Source organism: Trichomycterus rosablanca, chromosome 1 (assembly GCF_030014385.1).
Source record: "Trichomycterus rosablanca isolate fTriRos1 chromosome 1, fTriRos1.hap1, whole genome shotgun sequence".
NCBI classification, from domain to species: domain Eukaryota; kingdom Metazoa; phylum Chordata; class Actinopteri; order Siluriformes; family Trichomycteridae; genus Trichomycterus; species Trichomycterus rosablanca.
In genome coordinates, this window is record NC_085988.1 from 32,651,859 (window position 1) to 32,675,334 (window position 23,476).

A 23,476-nucleotide genomic window follows, 5' to 3' on the forward strand; every position below is an offset into this window, starting at 1 on the left:
CTGGCAGGTGGGCATGTTACAACAACTTAATGAAGTGTGCAAAATGCCTAGGGAATGCCTAAGTGTATTTAACGTTTGACTTCAGCATGCTCCTCCACTTGGTTGCGCGCTTTCGTCTAGCTTTCACTGCAGGACAAAATGATTATGACTAGGAATAATATTCATCAAAAGTCTCTTGGGACTGCAGGAAGGTTCAATTGAAATATTAATGTGGAAATTAAATATTAAAGTTTTCTTTAGTAAAAAGTTTGGAGAAAGTGCACTGTCTGTTATGTCAGCCACTTAATAATACAATACCTGCACTCCAGAGAAACCAAAGGGCACCGCAAGGTGTAGTTACCAATCTGAAAACCTACATGCTTTATGTAAACACATACAAGGCTGCAAAGGACATACACAATATTCAAACCATTAAACTAGAAAAATTAAACGATTTAACTAAAAAATCTATTCAACTAATCAATACTATGTTTTACCTTTTTAACATGCTGTGGTGCTGTCAGAGCACCTCTCACCATTTCACACTCCCTTAAACCTAGAGGCATGTAGGAAAACCTATCAACTTTACTGGCATATTTTACTGGATCTAGAAGGAAATCCAGAGCATAACAAAACTTCAAACAGATAACTAATGAAGAAAATGAACCTGGTACTCTGGAGCTGTGTAAAATAGCTAATTCCATGCCATGTTTTTGTGAAGTTAAAGAAAACCTAAGTACATGAAGGAAGCCTATGCAGACAAAAAGAGGAAAACATGTTATTGGTCACATAGTAAAAATCAATGGCAAGGAATAAACCCAGGTACTGGAGCTGTGTGGCAACATCACCAACTGCTACATCTTCAAAACCTAAAAATTTTATTGAAAACAATTACACTGCTCAGCCATAACATTAAAACCACCTCTTTGTTTCTACAAACATTGTCCATATTATCAGCTCCACTTACCATATAGAAGCACTTTGTAGGTCTACAATTACTGACTGTAGTCCATCTGTTTCTCTACATACTTTGTTAGCCCCCTTTCATGCTGTTCTTCAATGGTCAGGACTCTCCCAGGACCACCACAGAGTAGGTATTATTTGGGTGGTGGGTCATTCTCAGCACTGCAGTGACACTGACATGGTGGTGGTGTGTTAGTGTGTGTTGTGCTGGTATGAGTGGATAAAACACAGTAATGCTGCTGGAGTTTTTAAACACCTCACTGTCACTGCTGGACTGAGAATAGTCCACCAACCAAAAATATCCAGCCAACAGCGCCCCGTGGGCAGTGTCCTGTGACCACTGATGAAGGTCTAGAAGATGACCAACTTAAACAGCAGCAATGAGCAAGATGAGCGATCGTCACTGACTTTACATCTACAAGGTGGACCAACTAGATAGGAGTGTCTAATAGAGTGGACAGTGAGTGGACACGGTATTTAAACTCCAGCAGCGCTGCGGTGTCTGGTCCACTCATACCAGCACAACACACACTAACACACCACCACCATGTCAGTGTTACTGCAGTGCTGAGAATAATCCACCACCTAAATAATACCTACTCTGTGGTGGTCCTGTGGGGGTCCTGACCATTGAAGAACAGGATGAAAGCAGGCTAAAACAGTATGTAGAGAAATAGAAATTACTACAGTCAGTAATTGTAGAACTACAAAGTGCTTCTATATGGTAGGAGGAGCTGATAAAATAGACAGTGAGTGTAGAAACGAGGAGGTGGTTTAAATGTTATGACTGTATCAAACATCAGCATCAGACATACTGTAGTTACTGATGAATTATTTTATTAATATTCACTTTTTAATTCTGGTCAGGATCTTTTATTTTGTCCCGGAACACTATTTGCCATTTGAAAAAAACACCCTAGATAAATAGGTAGTCCATCACAGAGCATTGCACAGTTGTCTCATTCACACTTATTTAAACAGAAGTTTTCCTTCTACCTTCCAAAAACAAGCAGAAGGTGGAATAACTGCTCCAAATTTCATTAAGTTATAAATGATTAAGTAAATGTGTGAGCTTGTTGCTTTGTAATTGTTGCCCTGCCAAGATGTATTTTGTGCCTTGGGCACAGAGTTTCTGCATGGTGCCAGACTCACAATATCCTGGACCAGACTGAATTAATGAATAATTATCAAACACAATTATAAAGGATAAGTTAATGTTATATTCAAGATCAGCAGCAGTGTTTTCATTTTATTGCTGACATAATCCTGTATGCCTACTTAAAGAATTTGAACTCCTGTTGAAGCAAGCTGGGAGTGGGAGGCTGAGAAGCGTGGGTTTACAGCTAGCAGTGCTTTAAATGAAACTCTTGCACAGAATACACATACATGAAGCAGGCATGCTGAAAGTGTCTTTTCACATGGCAGGCTATGCCTTACAACTTCGATTTTAGCACACCTGGCAAATGAGCCATACAAAATGAATTGAAGTCGACTGATCCTTCTGCCAACTGACAGGCGGATGTAATTGAAGCTATCAATCAGATACCCACTGTATTAGTACAGGCACTACAGACACTAACACACAAACGTGTACATGCATACACAAACAAGTATGTGCATGTCGGGACACATATACAAATACAATAAAAAGTCTACTCATCAGTCATTAGTACACATTGTCTCTAAAGGGCACCTATTCAGATTATGGAGTAGAATCAAAAGCAGACAATACAACAGCGTGTCCGAATCTCACTGCACAGCTATTAAAGCGTGGTGAGAAAGGAAGAAAAACAAAAGCAAGAGTGCTCTCCACTCAGAGGAGACAAAAGGGTTAACTCCATTACAACAAACCAATCAGGACAGGGAGTAGCACTGCAAAACCTCCGCAGTAAGAGAGGCAGAGGGAGAGAGGGAGAGAGCGAGCGAGAGCCAGAGAGAGAGAGAGAGAGAGTAGGAGTAGGGATGAGAGTGCAACAGTGTGCAGGGGTAGATGAGCCAAGCTCACACATATACTGACACATAGTGTCAACAGACAGTCGGAGAGATAGCAGTGTGTGTTTATGTATGCAGGAATATGGGGTAGAGATAGAAGCCAGAAAAAAGGACATTGAATGAAAGTGTGAGGACTTGCCTGTTTGCCTGTGTTTTCTCAATTTCTTGGCTGTTGATGTGGATGGAAAGAGGACTCTGAATGTTTACACCTCCTCCTCACCAGGGACACTCTGGAAACCTCAGAGAATTACTACACCAAAATGTCCAAAAACATATCAATATGTAACCTCTCATATCACTCTTATCTCATCTGGGAACTGGATGACTTTTGGGGAATGAGGACCTGCTAGAACTCTGCATTAGTTAAGGTAAGCTGATGACATCTACAACCTTGACTATTAAGCAGCATGGAGTTTCACTGTCATAATCTTATCCAAGAAAGTCGGAGAAAGATTTGGAGGTGTCCGTTGAAAAGCAGGGCTCTGGAGTTTGGGTTCCCATGGATACACTAGCTTGTCTTAAAAAGATAAAGAAAAAAAAATACAGAAACAACAGAAGAATTACCAGCAGAATGTATGCTTATGCATTTTGGGATTTAATGTTAAACCTCTTGTGGTGCTCAAATCAAATGCAAGACTTTATGAAAGATCATTGTTTGAAAAAGCTTTTTAATCATATTTTTGAGAAACTTATATTAAGCTTTAATTGGGCTGGTTGTGCTCTGTGTTTCCTCTGATAAACAAGAGATAGAATGTAGTGTTTGGGGGAAACTACTCGCGCTTTAACAGGTCACGCATCTCTAATAAAGCACAAAATCTATTTAATAATGGCAATAAATATTACATAGATATAAATTAAAAACATAAAAAGACAGATTTAGTAAGACATACATTGCTTGTTAGATTTAAATACCATATCAGATCATATATGCCTTTCCAAAAAAGGACTTGAAGCTGCACAGGACATACAGTAGATGGTAGCTTCTGGTCCTTCTCTTCTGCAGCTGTCTTTTCTCTTTCCTTAACACAGCCCATAATCAAATCCAGAGGCAATGCACTTCCTCAGCCTGCAGCAGCAGCATGTATGGGTAATGCATGGTCATTTTAGATAAAGCCCGAGTGACAGGCTCTGTGCAGGTGGTTTTGCTCATTGAGGTATATCTGCTCTGTTTTTTCTGTCAGGTTTCTGAAGAAATGGATCTGAGAGGAAGTGCACTTTCAAGTCAGTGTGTGGTCCATACAAGCTCTGGTCCAGTCATTTATGGAGACTCACTAAGATCCACGGATGCTTGGCTATAGGATCACCTATCAAGTCAACCAACCTCTCAACAAAGCATATGAATTTGACTCCAGTTATTCAGTGGATCTAAAACACACTAATATTATCAAGGACAAACAGGATGGAATCCCTAAATGAATGTGTATACATGCAACTTAGATTTTTCAAAAGGGGATGGATTTACTATTAATTGCAGCAATAATAAAATCCTGATTTAAATGTCACCTTTCCACACAGACATAACAGTAACCACAATGAACGACCTCACAGCTTCTGTGCCCTTGCTTTCCTCCGTGCAGGCTTATGTAAATAAATAAACGTCACCAAATCAATAAGGATGCTCAGTCCATAAAATTGTAATTATGGATATACAGCACAGCCAAAAAACTGAGATTTTAAGTCTGAAGATGGATCAGAGCTTTACTTTTAAGTCCAACATGGATATAAGAATACAATTTTGATTTTATTTAATTTTTAAATGACTTATTGGATTCCCTCCATTAGTTTATTTAGCTGCCCAAATGCATAAATCTGGGACTGTTTTTCAAACAGGTGATATCTAGGACAAAATTGTCCCTTGGAAATAAGCAATCTGGCCTTCTTAGTATTAAAAAATAGCATTTAAAGACTATTTTAAAACTCTGCCAAGCTTTCTTGGACACCAGGAGTTCAATTCCCAGCTGGATTACAAACGGTGTAAAATACATCTTCAAAAAGCCATGCTAGGGAATGATGGTCAACCTGGACTCCAGACAGACTCTTTTGGGACAACCACAGGCACTGGATTCTAAGAGACACCGAGCCCAGGACAGGGGTAAGGTCCTCTAAATTACATTCACTAATCCATTTTTATTTTTTCTGAATTTCAGGTTATTTAAGTTTCAAGAGAATTTGTCAATAGGCAGCATTTTCAAAAATGTTCTAGCCATCAAAGTTTTATATTCAGTTTGTGCCAGAAATACCAAGCTATACCTTAATCTAATGTCACCTTGAGTTCTAAGTGACCGTCGCTGTCCATACAGCAACCTTGAAACAGCTTTACATAATAGACACTGTCTCTAACACCCACCCCGGTCTTTTTCACTGTATAACAAACACAATCTCTTTATCTTTCTAGATCTTTTTGACTCTTGATGTTTCGTAGGCAGCTTTACAAAAGTTTTCCTTTTCCAAATATACCACACAATACTGGTTTCCCAAACTATGAAATGACATTGAATGACATTAAAACAGATAGAAACTGAATTAAGACACATTACAAAATGTAATGACTTCACAGCCCAGTAACAACAATCAGGCTTCTGACCTAGCTTTAATACCTTCTATGTAACCTATATTGACTTTATGTGGGCAGTGCTAGCTTATGTAATGGTTAGGGTACTTGACTAGTAATCAAAGGGCTGCTGATTCAAGCCACACTGAAGCCAGGTTGCCATTGTTAGGCCCTTGAGTTAGGCCCTTAACCCTCAATTGCTTGAATTGTTAGAATTAACAATTATAAGCTGCTCTAGATGAAAGTGTCTGCTAAATGCTGTAAGGGCATAAAACGTATACAGCTAAATTTACAAGATATATATTATACCCAAGTGTTCTGTTTTACACTATAAATAAAATCCTCTCATTCATAAAGCACTAGAGGCAATAGCTCCCACTTGTGGAAATATTTTTGCCTACTAACCAAGTGTGTGTGTACAGAGAAGTGCATTCTTATGGCCAGTCAGTATATTATGTCTACCATACAAAAAACATTATTGTTAAATTAACAAGTTGAAATACAAATGCACACATTAAACACTTACACTGATCAGTCATAGCATTAACCACCTCCTCTTTTCTACACTCACTGTCCATTTTATCAGCTCCACTTACCATATAGAAGCACTTTGTATTTCTACAATTGCTGTATATAATGACTGTAACTATACTGTATATAGTTCTATAATGACTGTAGTCCATCTGTTTCTCTGCATGCTTTGTTAGCCCCCTTTCATGCTGTTCTTCAATGGTCAGGACCCCCACTGTACCACTACAGAGCAGGTATTATTTGGGTGGTGGATCATTCTCAGCACTGCAGTGACACTGACATGGTGGTGGTGTGTTAGTGTGTGTTGTACTGGTATGAGTGGATCAGACACAGCAGCTCCGCTGGAGTTTTTAAATACTGTGTCCACTCACTGTCCACTCTATTAAACACTCCTACCTACTTGGTCCACCTTGTAGATGTAAAGTCAGAGACGATCACTCATCTATTGCTGCTGTTTGAGTTGGTCATCTTCTAGACCTTCATCAGTGGTCACAGCAGTGACATTGAGGTGTTTAAAAACTCCATCAGCACTGCTGTGTCTAATCCACTCACACCAGCACAACACACACTAACACACCACCACCATGTCAGTGTCACTGCAGTGCTGAGAATGATCCACCACCCAAATAATACCTGCTCTGTAGTGGTACTGTGGGGGTCCTGACCATTGAAGAATGGCATGAAAGGGGGCTAACAAAGCATGCAGAGAAACAGATGGACTACAGTCAGTAATTGTAGAACTACAAAGTGCTTCTATATGGTAAGTGGAGCTGATAAAATGGACGGTGATTGTAGAAACAAGGAAAAGGGACCCTGACAGGAACCCAAAAAACCAGATGATGTTTGGGTTGTGGACTGCAATGACACTTACTGTACATGGTAAAGATGTGGTTGTTAGCATTGGTCTGGTGTAAGAATATCAGGTGTAGCCATGTTGTTTACTCTTACTTCACTCTTTATTAGGCACATATACCCTAATAGCACTTGTTAATAATTAGCTATTTTATTTCATCATGCACAATGTGTGTTAATCTTTCTCTAGTCTTCTATAAGTGGACACTTTCGGATCACATGACACTGTTGGCTTTATCATTTTTGTTGGAGCACTATTCTTCTACCAGCATTAACAGTGAGGCGTTTAAAATCAACAATACTGCTACACTACCATGTTGGTGTCACTGCAGTGCTGAAAATTGTACACCACCTAAACATCATCTGGTCAGTGGGGGTCCATTTCTGAAAAAAGTTGGTACATTTTGTGACCAATTAAATAAAAAGAAGCTGTCCATTTGTTAATTCCCTTGCATATGTAGTTAATTGACAAAAGTGGATTTTCAATGTTTTCAGTGACCAAAATTGTATTTTGTAAATTTGATGCCTGCAACACATTCAGAAAAGGTTGGGACAGGTATGTTTACCAGTGTTACATTATCTTTAATTAAGCTTTTAATAGTTTAAGAACTGATGATACTGATTGTGGAACTGAGGATACTAAAAATGAAATTGGCCCATTCTCACTTGAAACTTCAGAGACAGCTTCTCAACAGTCTGTGGTCATGGTCTTTTAGGAAAATATGTCATCTCAATGCCAGTGGCTCCTGTAAAATGTCCACCTGTGGGGCTGCTGTTGGCCAGCAGGGAGCATGAAGGCCAGATTTACTGATAGTGCTGGTTCCTTGAAATGACATTTCAAAGCTGTCTGTGTATCTAATTAAGCCTGATTCACCTCAGCTGGGAGTAGTCCTTTATAACAGACTTCATGATTCAGCTCTTGGTTGTTACGTGCCTGTTCCCTACTTGTTAGTTTGTTGCTGTTTATGGTTTGATTGGACTGATGTGCCAGTCTAACAGTAGGACTTTAAGACCACCTGGATTTTCTCACAGCCCCTTTTTTGTAGGCATTTGATCTGGTTTCTGGGCACTCTACTGGTGTTGTGTTTTTATCTTATAATATTACCTGCAATTCTGTGTAAAACTGTTGCAGGACAAAACCACCTGTGGCACAAGCCACATCCTGCAGTGACCTGGCGGTCTTTTTGCATTGTGGTCTATTTTTCTACATGGTCAAGAGCACTTAGATGCGAGTGGTGTTCAGTGATGGCATAGCAGTGCTTGTGTTTAATATTCCTACTTGTGTATTGGGTTTCCTCCTTTCTCTGTGCTCTTTTCTGAGCACCTGGGTATTAGCTTGCTGGTAGGTCGAGTAGTTGGTGCAGCTTCAATCCAGTGCTGTTCTCTTTATTTTCTCCTTTAGTTAATCTCTGTTTTTTTTCTCTGTTTCTAGGCAATCGTCGATTACACAATGTAGAGTGATTGTCTCCTCTTTTCTGTTGTTTCCTGGTGATTCCATGGAATATTGTACTTTCTGCTCCAATAAGTCTGATTACCTGTCTGTGTTCTCTCTTATACTGCTTCAGTCAACAGTTAATAGTTCTGGTCTTGGTCTGTGTTTATCTTGTTCATTTGTTTAGCCATTATTTCCCTCCATGGTAAGAATCCTGCAATATTTCCTTTTAACATCTCACAGGTTCGAGGTTTCACCTGGCACTTCTGTTGGGAGGTGCTTAACATCCTGTGAGAGCATCCTCACACGTACAGTATGCAAGTCACCCATGCCGTGAGCAATGATGCATGAATGGTAGCATGATTATGACATGTATGTTTCTCCAGGTCTCTGGCCTTCCCTTACATAGACTTTTACCAGATTCCCTGAATCTTTTACAATATTATGTATGGTAGAGGCTTGAAACCACTGTTACATGTGCAGGACGTTCAAGCCCTCAGACAGAATTTTAGCTTGTTTTTGGGAAAAAACTGACATTAAAGTTCTAAGTGCCAAAAACAAAAAGGACCATCCAAACTGTGTTAGTGAAAGGTGCAAAAGCCAGCATGTGTCAGGTTTGGGGTGACTTGCATATGTGTGAAGGCACCATTAACGAAGAGGTGTAGATTGGGATTTCAAGACAATGCCAGTCCTCATTCTGCATATGCTACAACAGTGTGGCTTTATAGACACTGAGTGCATGTGCTTCAGTTGACTGCCTGCAGTCCAAATCTCTCTTATTTTAAACATGTACAGTGCATCATAAAGAGGAGAATAAGACAAGGATAAACAGACTGTTAAGCAGCTGAAGATCCAAGAAAGGACTGAGAAACATTTCACTTGCAAACCATTAAAAAGTCTCATTTAGAGGAAAGGTGCTGGAACACAGTGCTAAACATGCCTCTGTCTCATTTTGGAGTGTGTGGCATTTTAATTAATGTCCCAACTGATCTGAAATGTGGGTTTCAAGAGTTCAAGTTCAAGAGAGGCTTTATTGTCATTTCAGCTATATACAAGTACATATTGAAATGAAACAAAGTTTATCCAGGACCAGGGTGCAACATAGAACAAAAAGTGCAAGACAATACAATATACACAGTGCAGATAAACAACAGTACAATAAATACAAAGACGTACAATAAATACAAAATACATTTCTAATCTAAAAAAGGTCATTAAAGAAGACTAGACCACAGACAAGTGTAGTGATGGCCAGTACATGGTAAATGATAGGTGATGTAGAAAGCTCACAGTTATCTTAAATTACAGGATAATTTAATCTTGAAGGATAATTTAAAGCCACCATTTTAAGACAAAAACCTCAAACCTAATCAAAATAAGTAAAACTGCTTGCATTACCTATACACTAGAATCCTATTGAAATCTATGGATGATTTTAAAATAGCGGGTCTATCACAAGGCTCATAACCTTGAAGAATTTAAGTCAGTTTGTCAAGCAAAATAGGCAGAAATTAAGTCGCAATGATCCAGAAGGCTAGATATTATTATTTTTATTTTACTGATGGTTTATTTTTATTTTAGATGGTTTAACTGCAATTGTCAACAGTTTTGTAAAAAAGTATTAATATAATTAATGTATGGTGTCTAAATACATACTTTTTTGTTCACACGATTATATTGAACACATGGACAATTAGTGTCTCCAATTCACCTCACTTGCATGTCTTTGGACTGTGGGAGGAAACCAGAGCACCCAGAGGAAACCCATGCGGACACGGGGAGAACATGCAAACTCCACACAGAAAGGACCCGGACCGCCCCACCTGGGGATCGAACCCAGGACCCTCTTGCTGTGAGGCGACAGTGCTACCCACTTAGCCACCATGCTGCCCTGAGGAATTAAAGTCAGGTTGTCAAGCAAAATAGGCAGAAATTAAGTCGCAATGGTCCACAGGGCTAGATATTATTATTTTTATTTTACTGATGTTTTTATTTTATTTTAGATGGTTTACCTGCAATTGTCAACAGTTTTGTATTAATGTAATTAATGTATGGTGTCTAAATACATACTTTTTTTGTTTACATTTAAAGGTACAAAGTCAAAAGTCCCCACTAATTTCATCTGTATATACTGTATCTGAATTATACAGATTGAATGCTGCAGTGGCATTGTGTGACTATTGCTTTGCTAAGATATTAGCATAAACAGCAAAGTTACTGAGCTAGTGAAATGTAGTTTAATATAATCGAGTTTAATGCAGCGTGTAAACTAAAATGCCTTTAATGGTCATGACTTGCACACTGTAAGAAAGTGATGTAAACACCCAGGCTGTGTCAAAAATGACTCACTGCATGTGGTCTTATTGAGAGAGAAAAAGTGTAATAGAAGGCGTTAGACATTTAAAATTGCTCCAGGATTACTCTGAAGAAAAAAAAATACAAGTCCAATTAAATCTCATGATTTGATTCTCTTTGTTTGTTTCTACATCTTTTGTCTCAAATTTGCCATGCCATGTGTTCTCCTCACTGCAGAAAACATGAAACTCTATTTGACTTACAGTGCATAATAACTCTCAGCCGCCATGTTTAAAAAAAGGAACATCATAATGTGTATAATTACACCCATATCAATGTGAATGGTCTAATGACAGCTGTTGGTGAATTAGTGAAATTGCATTTCCATCATGCAAATTTACCTGGATTCTGGAGTGATTTAATGGTAGATGCCTATTTCTGTAGTAACACCCTTGCAACCATTGTTTAAAAAAAATAATAAAATAAAAAACAACTGATTACTGATTCTCCTATTTATCATAGCTGCTTACAGTAGACCCTTGACTTACAAATTTAATTGGTTCTGAAGGGCTGTTCTTAAGTCAAAATGTTCATTAGTTAAACCTATTTTTCCCATAAGAAATAATGTAAACAGGATTAATCCGTGCCAGACCTCCCAAACCCCTTACCTAACCTTTCTAATGTCTTAAATGCTCTTTTTTGTTATAAATACAACTGTATTTTCCCTTAAATCTTAAATTATAGAATACTGTAATAAACAATAATAAACAACAATACACAGTAGTACTGTACATAAAAAACACACATTTCACATTTCAGTACAGTATGTCTGCTGTATCATACACCATAATACATTTCCTTCTTTTTTATAAAATGTATCTACCAGAAACAACAATAACTCTCATATTTCTCTATTATTTCCTTCTTTATTTCAATAATGTTGTATTTAGTAACTGCACAAAAGAAAGAATAGTTTACTGAGCCGAATTCCTTCTTCTCTCTCACTACTACTGGCAGGAGTAATTATACAACACAACACTTTCTCTGCACCTTCTTTGGGTCATTTTAATATTGAATTTTACAAAATATAAAGAAAACACCGGAAAAACACCATCCGCTCTTCGAATGTTTGCTCACTGTATATATTTAGAAAGAGCCGGTCAGAGTTAACTTGTTCGTGACGTCACGTGTTTTGCGAATTTCGGTTCGTAATCCGGAATTTGTTCGTACGCTAAGTTGAAAAAAAAATCGCTTGTAACCCAAAATGTTAATGTCGAATGGTAAACGGTTCGTAAGTCAAGGGTCTACTGTATTTTTAAAGTAACAGTATGCATTGTTTCATGTAGTTGTTAACACAATACCTGCTATGCATCCCTGTGATGTATGTAAAGCTTCCATGCTTTTCCTTGAATAAGATATTTGGGACAGTGGTAGCCTAGTGGGTAGAGCTTTGAACTATCAACTGAAAGGTTGAGAGATTGAATCCCAGCTCTGCCATGCTGCCACTATAGGGCCTTTGAGCAAGGTCCTTAACCCTCTCTGCTCCAGGGGCGCCATACAATGACTGACCCTGTGCTCTGACCAAACAAGCTGGGATATGCAAAGAAGGAATTTTGTTGTACTGTACACCTGTATATGTATATATGACAAATAAAAGCATTCTACTCCATTTTATTCTATTTCTTCATCACAGGTGGAAGACGGCACCATGAGCAACGTCACAGTCCTGGACTTCACAGAGTCTGTAAGCCCAGCCATGACGGCGGACGAAACTCGCTCGTACCCTCTGAGCTTTCAGGTCTCCCTGACCGGCTTCCTCATGCTGGAGATAGTGCTGGGCCTGAGCAGCAACCTCACCGTTCTAGTCCTGTACTGCATGAAGTCCAACCTGGTCAACTCTGTCAGCAATATTGTCACCATGAACCTACATGTGCTCGATGTGCTGGTGTGCATCTGCTGCATCCCGCTGACTATCGTCGTGCTGCTGCTCTCACTGCAAGGCGACACTGTGCTGGTTTGCTGCTTTCATGAGGCCTGCGTGTCCTTTGCTAGCGTGGCTACTGCAGCTAATGTGCTAGCCATCACTCTGGATCGTTATGATATCTCGGTCAAACCTGCCAATCGTGTGCTGACCATGGGCCGAGCCGTGGCTCTGTTGGGAGGTATCTGGGTCCTGTCTTTTCTCAGCTTTCTGGTACCCTTTATCGAGGTGGGCTTCTTAGGACCAGAGCCGACCAAAGCTAACCAGACCACTGTAGTCCATGTGAATGAGTACTACACTGAGTTAGGCCTGTATTACCACCTAGTGGCACAGATCCCCATTTTTTGCTTTACTGCTGTGGTCATGCTGTTCACTTACTCAAAAATCCTGCAGGCTCTGAATATCCGCATTGGCACACGCTTCCATGCCTCACAGAAAAAGAAAAAGATGCAATGGAAAAAGAACATATCCCTCATGTCTGCCTCCCAACAGCAGCTGCCTGAGGTCACAGATGGCTCTCAGGGCAGCAGTGGGAACCGTGGCAATGTGCCACTGGGCATGAGAACCTCTGTGTCTGTGATCATTGCACTGCGGAGAGCTGTGAAACGCCACCGCGAGCGGCGGGAGAGACAGAAACGGGTGTTCCGCATGTCCCTACTCATCATCTCTACTTTCCTGCTGTGCTGGACCCCAATTACAGTGCTAAACAGCATAATACTCAGCACAGGACCCAGTGACCTTAATGTGAAGCTACGCCTCGGCCTTTTGGTCATGGCCTATGGAACAACAGTCTTCCATCCACTTCTTTATGCTTTCACACGGCAGAAATTTCAAAAGGTACTAAAAAGTAAGATGAAAAAGCGGGTAGTGTCCATCATTGAAACAGATCCAATGCCCACCAATTCAGTCATAAAAAATTCATGGATTGATTCCAGGAGGAATAAAAAAGTGACATTTGAAGATCATGAGGCCAGGCAAAAGTGTCTGTCATCTGAAGGTGTCGACTAAGTTCTGATATTTGCTAAAAGCCTCAGATATGGAACTTTTCAATAAGGTCATTGCCACTGCAGGAAAAGACTGTTTAAATCAGAATAACAATTGTTGGATGTGCATATATGATACATATCAATTTAATATTATTTATATGAACTGCAAGTTTAGTACAATAGGATGACATTCACTGTGGTGTTAAAAACTGCATGTTTTTATAACACTGTGTATACTTAAATATTCAGATGCTCTGTGTATGTACACTTTACAAACTACTGAATGTACTAATATTAGAATAAATAGGATATACAGTACATACTGGTATTTATTATAAATTAGGCAGAAACTATGTCTCAGAGAATCAGAAAATGTACATTTGCTGCTAGAAAGCATTTACCACTAGAAAACAGATCTTGACCTCAGCCTCAACTCTCCTTTAATCCCTGCTAATAAAATTCCCATTCTGCTACCATAATAAGTGTGTTTACATGTACTGATCATCAGTAGAAATCAGTGTTATAACCAGAATACTCCAATATGTTATTAAGCGTATGTTTACTCTTTATTGAATTCAGTTTACATTTCTATGAGGGTTCTTCAAAAAGTTTCCACACTTTTTTAACTCTATTTATTAAGAATTTCAAAAACAAATGACATCACTCCTCTACATAGTCACCTTCTGATGCATTTTCCCAGCGGTGTACCAACTTTTTATTGCCAGCAATGACAGCAAAAATGTTTTTGCTTGAGCGCATAGCCACTGATGCACCTCTGCTTTCACATCATCATTACATGAAAATCTTCTTCCCCTTAAAGCTTCTTTGAGGGGTACAAAAAGGTGGAAATTAGATGGCACTAAATCCGGACTATAAGCTCTCTCTCAGTCTCTCAGACATGACCGATTACTACTACTCCCGCCCTCACTGTTTCCAACCAAAATATAAAAGTGCGGAAACTTTTTGAAGATCCCTCGTACACTGACCAGGCATAACATTCTGACCACTGACAGGTGAAGTGAATAACACTCATTATCTCTTCATCACGGCACCTGTTAGTGGGTGGGATATATTAGGCAGCAAGTGAACATTTTAAGCTCAAAGTTGATGTGTTAGAAGCAGGAAAAATGGCCAAGCATAAGGATTTGAGCGAGTTTGACAAGGGCCAAATTGTGATGGCTAGATGACTGGGTCAGTGCATCTCCAAAACTACAGCTCTTGTGGGGTGTTTCAGTGGTCAGTATCTATCAAAAGTGGTCCAAGGAAGGAACAGTGGTAAACCTGTGACAGGGTCATGGGCGGCCAAGGCTCATTGATGCACATGGGGAGCGAAGGCTGGCCTGTGTGGTCTGATCCAACAGACGAGCTACTGTAGCTCAAATTGCTGAAGAAGTTAATGCTGGTTTTGATAGAAAGGTGTCAGAATACGCAGTGCATTGATGGGTCAGGGCTGTTTTGGCAGCAAATGGGGGACCAACACAATATTAGGAAGGTGGTCATGATGTTATGCCTGATCGGTGTTTATATGTGCAAAAAACCTCCATGTTTCACACATCAAACATCACTAGTGAAATGCTATTTACTACTGTAGTTTGTGATTTGTTTAACAGTTTGTGAATGCAGCCTTAGTGTTTGGACCAAAATAGAGACAGCTTAAAGAAAAATAGCACTATGTGTCAGAACACACACTCACTGAAAGCCAACAGCACTGAGATAATTTAAAATTGAACCAAACAGTAAGAAATACATTTTCTCTGTTTTACCACCGCTTTATCCTGGTTAGGGTCGTGGTGGGTCCAGTTTCCCTGGAATCACTGGGCGCAATGCAGTACCACATTTGGACTTTGTGCCAATCCATCGCGGTGCCTCGACCACCCTGCCAACATAGCCAGTCATGTCTGTATGTAGACATTCCACAAGCCGAAAGCACTGCTAAGGATTCGAACAATGGATCTTAGCAGCAGTTGGATTTTTATAGACATCATATGCATATAGACTCCTATGAGCTTAGTACTTAGTCAATACATGTTTACGTACAACCCTAAATCAGAAAAAGTTGAGACAGTATGGAAAATGCAAATAATAATAAAAAAACACAGAGTTTTTCACATTTACTTTGACTTTTATTTGATTGGAGACAGGATGAACCTGAGATGTTTCATGTTTTATCTGCTCAACTTCATTTCATTTATTAATAAACATCCATTCCTGCATTTCAGGCCTGCAACACATTCCAAAAAATACTTGGGACAGTAAAGCATTTACCACTTTGTAATGTTGCTATTTCTTTTCACCACACTTAAAAGACGTTTTGGCACCGAGGATACCAAGTGATTTAGAGTTTCAGCTTTTATTTTGTCTCATTCTTCCTGCAAACACGTCTTTACCTCATTGCTAGCCCTAAATTGCCCACATCCCAACTTTTTTTGGAATGTGTTACAGGCCTGAGATGCAGGAATGGATGTTGATTAACAAATGAAATGAAGTTGAGCAGATAAAACATGAAATATCTTGGGTTCAAACTGTCTGCAATCAAATAAAAGTCAAAGTAAATGTAAGGAACACTACATTTTTATTTTATTTGCATTTCCCATACTGTCCCAACTTTTTCTGATTTGGGGTTGTACTAGTACTCATTTCTGAAGAAAAAAATTATGACATACTGCAGCTTTTATGTATATGTAACAGATTAATTAAACATACAGTGCTGTGAAAAAAGAATTTGCCCAATGTTTCAGATTTTCCAGCTAATTTTAATATAAGATAAAATTAAAAAGCTTTAAATGACCATTCTATTTAATAATGATAAAGATTTATTCAAAACCTTTACTACCCTGTGAAGAAGTAATTGACCCTAAACCTAATAAATGATTGTGCCAGATTGACAGTAACAACTACAGAAAAATCTTCTTTGCAGAATTGTTTAAACTTGGCTACACTGGAGGGTTTGTAAGCATGAACTGCATGTTTAAGTGTTTGTCTGGGTTCTTTTGTGTCCCCCTGGATGATTTATTGATGTGTTCTTGGTAAAACTGGGGTAGGCCAACCACTCCTGGCAAGGTGCACCAATTTTCCAAGTTTTCTCTATTTGTGATTGATGGTTTTTACTGCAGTTTGCCTTAGCAATAACTTGATAACCCTTTCCAGACTGTATTCTATGTACAGTGTATCACAAAAGTGAGTACATCCCTCACATTTCTGCAAATATTTTATTATATCTTTTCATGGGAAAACACTATAGAAATAAAACTTGGATATAACTTAGAGTAGTCAGTGTACAACTTGTATAGCAGTGTAGATTTACTGTCTTCTGAAAATAACTCAACACACAGACATTAATGTCTAAATGGCTGGCAACATAAGTGAGTACACCCCACAGTGAACATGTCCAAATTGTGCCCAAAGTGTCAATATTTTTTGTGACCACCATTATTATCCAGCACTGCCTTAACCCTCCTGGGCATGGAATTCATCAGAGCTGCACAGGTTGCTACTGGAATCCTCTTCCACTCCTCCATGATGACATCACGGAGCTGGTGGATGTTAGACACCTTGAACTCCTCCACCTTCCACTTGAGGAGGCGCCACAGGTGCTCAATTGGGTTTAGTCCATCACCTTTACCTTCAGCTTCCTCAGCAAGGCAGTTGTCATCTTGGAGGTTGTGTTTGGGGTCGTTATCCTGTTGGAAAACTGCCATGAGGCCCAGTTTTCGAAGGGAGGGGATCATGCTCTGTTTCAGAATGTCACAGTACATGTTGGAATTCATGTTTCCCTCAATGAACTGCAGCTCCCCAGTGCCAGCAAAACTCATGCAGCCCAAGGTCATGATGCTACCACCACCATGCTTGACTGTAGGCAAGATACATTTACATTTACATTTACATTTTTAGCATTTAGCAGACGCTTTTATCCAAAGCGACTTACACACAATGAGCAATTGAGGATTAAGGGCCTTGCTCAGGGACCCAACAGTGGCAACTTGGTGGTAAGCGGGGCTTGAACCGGGAACCTTCTGTTTACTAGTCCAGTACCTTAACCACTGAGCTATCACTGGCCCAGTTACAGTTGGGCCAGTGATACAGTTGTCTTGGTACTTCTCACCAGGGCGCCGCCACACATGCTGGACACCATCTGAGCCAAACAAGTTTATCTTGGTCTCGTCAGACCACAGGGCATTCCAGTAATCCATGTTCTTGGACTGCTTGTCTTCAGCAAACTGTTTGCGGGCTTTCTTGTGCGTCAGCTTCCTTCTGGGATGACGACCATGCAGACCGAGTTGATGCAGTGTGCGGCGTATGGTCTGAGCACTGACAGGCTGACCTCCCACGTCTTCAACCTCTGCAGCAATGCTGGCAGCACTCATGTGTCTATTTTTTAAAGCCAACCTCTGGATATGACGCCGAACACGTGGACTCAACTTCTTTGGTCGACCCTGGCGAAGCCTGTTCCGAGTGGAACCTGTCCTGGAAAACCGCTGTATGACCTTGGCCACCATGCTGTAGCTCAGTTTCAGGGTGTTAGCAATCTTCTTATAGCCCAGGCCATCTTTGTGGAGAGCAACAATTTTATTTCTCACATCCTCAGAGAGTTCTTTGCCATGAGGTGCCATGTTGAATATCCAGTGGCCAGTATGAGAGAATTGTACCCAAAACACCAAATTTAACAGCCCTGCTCCCCATTTACACCTGGGACCTTGACACATGACACCAGGGACGGACAACGACACATTTGGGCACAATTTGGACATGTTCACTGTGGGGTGTACTCACTTATGTTGCCAGCTATTTAGACATTAATGGCTGTGTGTTGAGTTATTTTCAGAAGACAGTAAATCTACACTGCTATACAAGCTGTACACTGACTACTCTAAGTTATATCCAAGTTTCATGTCTATAGTGTTGTCCCATGAAAAGATATAATGAAATATTTGCAGAAATGTGAGGGGTGTACTCACTTTTGTGATACACTGTAAATGTATGTAAAACATGGCATCACGTTCTATAGAGCATCACATTTCCAGACAGATTATATTTAAGTGATGTTTTAATTCAACAGGTCTGGCAGTAATCATACCTGTTTGTGGCTAGTGAAATTAAATTGTCAGTTTAATTTGGTTAACTGGTTGATTTAGTAGCTTTAGCTACTATATATGGACACCTGACCATGAGCTTAGGGTTGATCGTGAGCATAGTTCAAAAGCAAATAATTTGTTAGAATAGAATGACCTCTATTTGATCTTTTCAGCTGTAACAATAGCCAATCTGAGAAGGCTTCTTACTAGACTTTGAAGCATTTCTATAGGAATTTGTGCCTATTTAGTTAATAGAGCATTGCATGACTGGGCACTTATGCTGGTCAGGAAAGCCTCAGTTGAGGTTTTAGTTCATTCCAAAGCTGTTTATTGGGGCAGAGGTCAAGGCTTTGTGCAGGCCACTGTAGTTTCTTTAAGCTTTTCTTTATGTATTTATAGAACTTGCTTTGTGCACAGAGGTACAGTTCTGCTAGAACATGAAAGGGGGTTCCCTAAACTATATTATATATAATTTCTTTATAAATTTAAATTATTATACCTGTAAGCAGTTGTTGTAAATGAAATACACATGAATTGGAAGTGCTGCCCCAATATAGTAGCCCTAAAAATTGTATCATGTACTTTAAGACAATAAAATGAAATATGGTTTATTATTGCTACCGTTGATGCATTAGTTTAATTATAAGCAAATTGCTCAGTTGTGCTGCCATCTCATGACTGAACAGTAAGCAGTTTAAAACAAGTGATCACACTATTATAAAAAATCTATTAATTAATTGGTTCATTTAGACTCTGCGTTTTATATTATCGTTATGGTATTATTTTATACTCTTGAAGTGCATGTAACCCAACAGTGGCCGAAATCTAATTTTGTGCACTTATCAGTTTGGTCTGTACGAGTAAACACACTCATTGTCCTCCTCCTGATTTACTTTCTTCATTTTGAGTAGCAAGCTTCTATGTACACCGATCAACCATAACATTAAAACCACCTCCTTGTTTTTACACTCACTGTCAATTTTATCAGCTCCACTTACCATATAGAAGCACTTTGTAGTTCTACAATTACTGACTGTAGTCCATCTGTTTCTTTACATACTTTGTTAGCCCTCTTTCATGCTGTTCTTTAATGGTCAGGACTCTCCCAGGACCACTACAGAGTAGGTATTATTTAGGTGGTGGATCATTCTCAGCACTGCAGTGACACTGACATGGTGGTGGTGTGTTAGTGTGTGTTGTGCTGGTATGAGTGAATAAGACACAGCAGTGCTGCTGGAGTTTTTAAACACCTCACTGTCACTGCTGGACTGAGAATAGTCCACCAACCAAACATATCCAGCCAACAGCGCCCCGTAGGCAGCGTCCTGTGACCACTAATGAAGATCTTAAAGATGACCAACTCAAAGAGCAGCAATAGATGAGCGATCGTCTCTGACTTTACATCTACAAGGTGGACCAACTAGGTAGGAGTTACTAATAGAGTGGACAGTGAGTGGACACGGTAATTAAAAACTTCAGCAGCATTGCTGTGTCTGATCCACTCATACCAGCACAACACACACTAACACACCACCACCATGTCAGTGTCAATGCAGTGCTGAGAGTGATCCACCACCTAAATAACACCTGCTCTGTGATGGTCCTGTGGGGGTCCTGACCATTGAAGAACAGCATGAAAGGGGGCTAACAAAGCATGTAGAGAAACAGATGGACTACAGTCAGTAATTGTAGAACTTCAAAGTGCTTCTATGTGGTAAGTGGAGCTGATAAAATGGACAGTGAGTGTAGAAACAAGGAGGTGGTTTTAATGTTATGGCTGATCGGTGTATACTATATTGCTATTTGGTCAGGAATCTCACTGGTCAGCATAATTTACTAGAGTAATTGATAGAAAAGCAAGCAGACAAAAAACCCTCTCTTGAGATTAAGAAATTGCCATGTAGTCTTAAGCCAAGTGACCTGTGTACAAAGCAAATGTCTGGTTTATTTCAGCCCTGCTGGATATTAGAAAGTGTTAGTCATTCACCCTATTTTCCACACTGATACACTGACAGCTTTATCTTTCATTCAAGGGCATTTTTGTATTCGTTACTCAAACTTGTGTTTTCTTTCCTATGATGCACATCCAAGCCTAGTAAAACGGCTTAATTTAGGAAAGCCTTTAGATCAGTATTAAGGCATGGCACATGTTACTAGCTTGGCTGCCTTCACACAATTGAAATCAATGTTTCATCACCCAAATAATACCTGCTCTGTGGTGGTTCTGGGGGAGTCCTGACCATTGAAGAACGGCATGAAAAGGGGCTAACAAAGCTAGCAGAGAAACAGATCAGTAATTGTAGAACTACAAAGTGCTCCTATATGGTAAGTGGAGCTGATAAAATGGACAGTGAGTGTAGAAACAAGGAGGTGGTTTTATTGTTATGGCTGATCAGTGTAGGTAGTCAATGTTTAATGCTGCTGTCTAACTCACATGTGTACAAAATACAGAAAAAGAAATATGTTTTAGAAGAAAAGTTATTTTTGCACATGTAAAAACCCAGACAAATGCAGATGAGAATCGTATGACAGAACAGCAGGGGTTCATTTTCTATTTTGAGCGCAGCTGTTCCATGTGCAGGTATATTGCATGCCTAATAAAATGCCTCAGCTCCCTGTCTGATCAAGGTCATTTCATTCAAACTGCAAATAACAGAATGTAATAAGGGATTCAATCTACCTATCATGGCCTTTATTGACTCTGATGTTTGGTTTTTAGAATAATCAAAAAAGGTCATTAGCTTAGTCACCTCTATATGATTACAAAGCTTTTCTCTTAAATGTCAGAGTGATCTTGTTCTTTTTAGCTTGTACAGGGAAGGACAAAAATTGATTAAACATATTTCAGTACAGAATGGCATGTGTGAGTGCAGAAATGTGCAAATCAAAGTAAGAAAGGACGGGGAGAGAGAATGTGTGATCTCGCGTGATTTTTCTGTGCAAGTGAGTGGGTGTGTGCGAGAGCATCGACCGGCTTTATCAGATCATAACATAAGTGTTATACAGAGGCAGCAAAGTGGGACAATGCCCTCTAGCTCTGCAGCACTGAGAGAAAACATCACTGTGTCTTTTCATGCCATGTCTGTATTTCTGTCATTGCATTGAATTGTTGGGTTTGAACTGGGTTAATTCTGAGTGCCTGTTAAACTAATATAATGTATTCATTTATTCATTTTGCAGTTACTTACTGTCCTGATTACTCTTGTCAGCCAAGAACATGCAGTTTCTGGCTTTACTATCTATGAGCCACAGCAAAAATAAAGAACATGCAATGTTTTATCAATATTTATCTGTCTAGTTTAAATGAAAGATTTTTTGTTTTTGGTGTGTAGAAGTGGAACCCATTGTGATGCTGCTGTAGCCCATCCACTTCAAGGTTTGATGTGCTGCTGTTCTAATCACTACAGTTGCAAAAAGTGGTTACTGTAGACACCACTGTATGTTTAAAACTGATTGAACAAACTGTGCAGTGCCACAGTACAGTAAAATGTAGTGCAGATATGGGAAAAATATGTTATTCTGTTGCATCATACATCACACAGAAAGTGCACAGCAATGTAACCATAACAAAGATCTGCTTCTTGTTCATTTTTAAATCAATCACCTTAAGTCAGTTTTGGATTGTTGAATCCACACTGGATGTATGACTTTATTTAGAAGCAAACTAAACAGCATGTTGCGTGATCTATAAATATAAACATAGCACTTATAGGTATTCTGAAAAGCACTAGTACACTAAAATGAATGTTGGTGAAAATACTTATACCACAGCACAGCCTTGTGGTAAGATGCAACAAGACAAGTGATTTGACACACACGAGGGTACATAATGTACTGGGGTGTATAAGAAAGTGTGCATTGGATCTATGCTAAAGTGATACACACAGAGAGATGTTCCTTGGGTGGTGCACATTAATCCACATTAATCCACTACCCCACATCTCAGCGGTGCTCTTATCCAGTCAGACATGATTGGCTATGTCTGAGGTATGGCCGAATAGCCTGGCCATTAAGAGATGCATCACGCTTTGAGTGTCAGTCCCAAGGCTAAATAAAAATAAGAAGAGTTGCATTAGGAAGAGTATCCCGTGTAAAAACTGTGCCACATCAGGTATGTGGTCCACAATTGTGTGGTGACCAATAAATACAAGAGCAGCTAAAAGAAAAATTTGTATACATGTTCTTATTCAAATTAAACCAATAAACTACTACAATAAACTATCAGACAGGGAACCAGATCTCCTGGAAAAAAATTATGATTTAGTAACTGGAGCAAAGGGCACCATGCTACCTACATAGAGTTACTCAGCATCATCTGTAAATACACTTTATACACGTTTAGATATTCCTATAAAACACCAACACAAAAAATTTCCAACACAATTTATATGAAAATTATATAAATCTCAAAATTTTCACAACAAAAACAACAAAAATGGTTTAATGAAGATGTTTAATGTTCTTTTGTTGATACATATTTAAAGAATTGTGGTTTTGTCCTGTGTTTTTTCATTTGTTCTTTCATCTTTGATTCTCCTGATATCTCTTGTGATACTTATATTACATATTTTAAGATTAGATAGTGAGTCATTTAAGTGTGGAAATGATTTACAGAATTAGTCACTTAGTATTGCTTTAAAAAAAAAACTAAAATCATTGAGATATAATCAACAGTCATTTGCAAAAATTCAAGTCAGGGGATTTTCATTATTCCATAAGTAATATCTCAAAATCTCACTCTGCAGCTCCGAGGTTTATCTGGTACTTCCTAGAAAGTAAGATGTACAGTGTATCACAAAAGTGAGTACACCCCTCACATTTCTGCAGATATTTAAGTATATC

At 39.2% G+C, this 23,476-nt stretch overlaps 1 protein-coding gene across 1 annotated transcript; it reads left to right on the forward strand.

Moving 5' to 3' along the window:
• Window positions 1–4,944: 4,944 nt before the first annotated feature.
• gpr22b (G protein-coupled receptor 22b) lies at window positions 4,945–13,742 on the forward strand. Its single transcript, XM_063001734.1, has 2 exons — window positions 4,945–5,031; window positions 12,253–13,742. Exons 1-2 carry the CDS (start codon window positions 4,945–4,947, stop codon window positions 13,582–13,584), a joined length of 1,419 nt encoding a protein of 472 aa, XP_062857804.1. The 3' UTR covers window positions 13,585–13,742.
• The last annotated feature ends 9,734 nt before the right edge of the window (window positions 13,743–23,476 follow it).

Bases quoted from the DNA above. Each gene is read 5' to 3' on its own strand.
- gpr22b (XM_063001734.1), top strand. From the start codon at position 4,945: ATGGTCAACCTGGACTCCAGACAGACTCTTTTGGGACAACCACAGGCA. The intron at 5,032-12,252 runs GTCCTCTAAATT...GACAAATAAAAG, and splicing joins GAGCCCAGGACAGGGGTAAG to CATTCTACTCCATTTTATTC.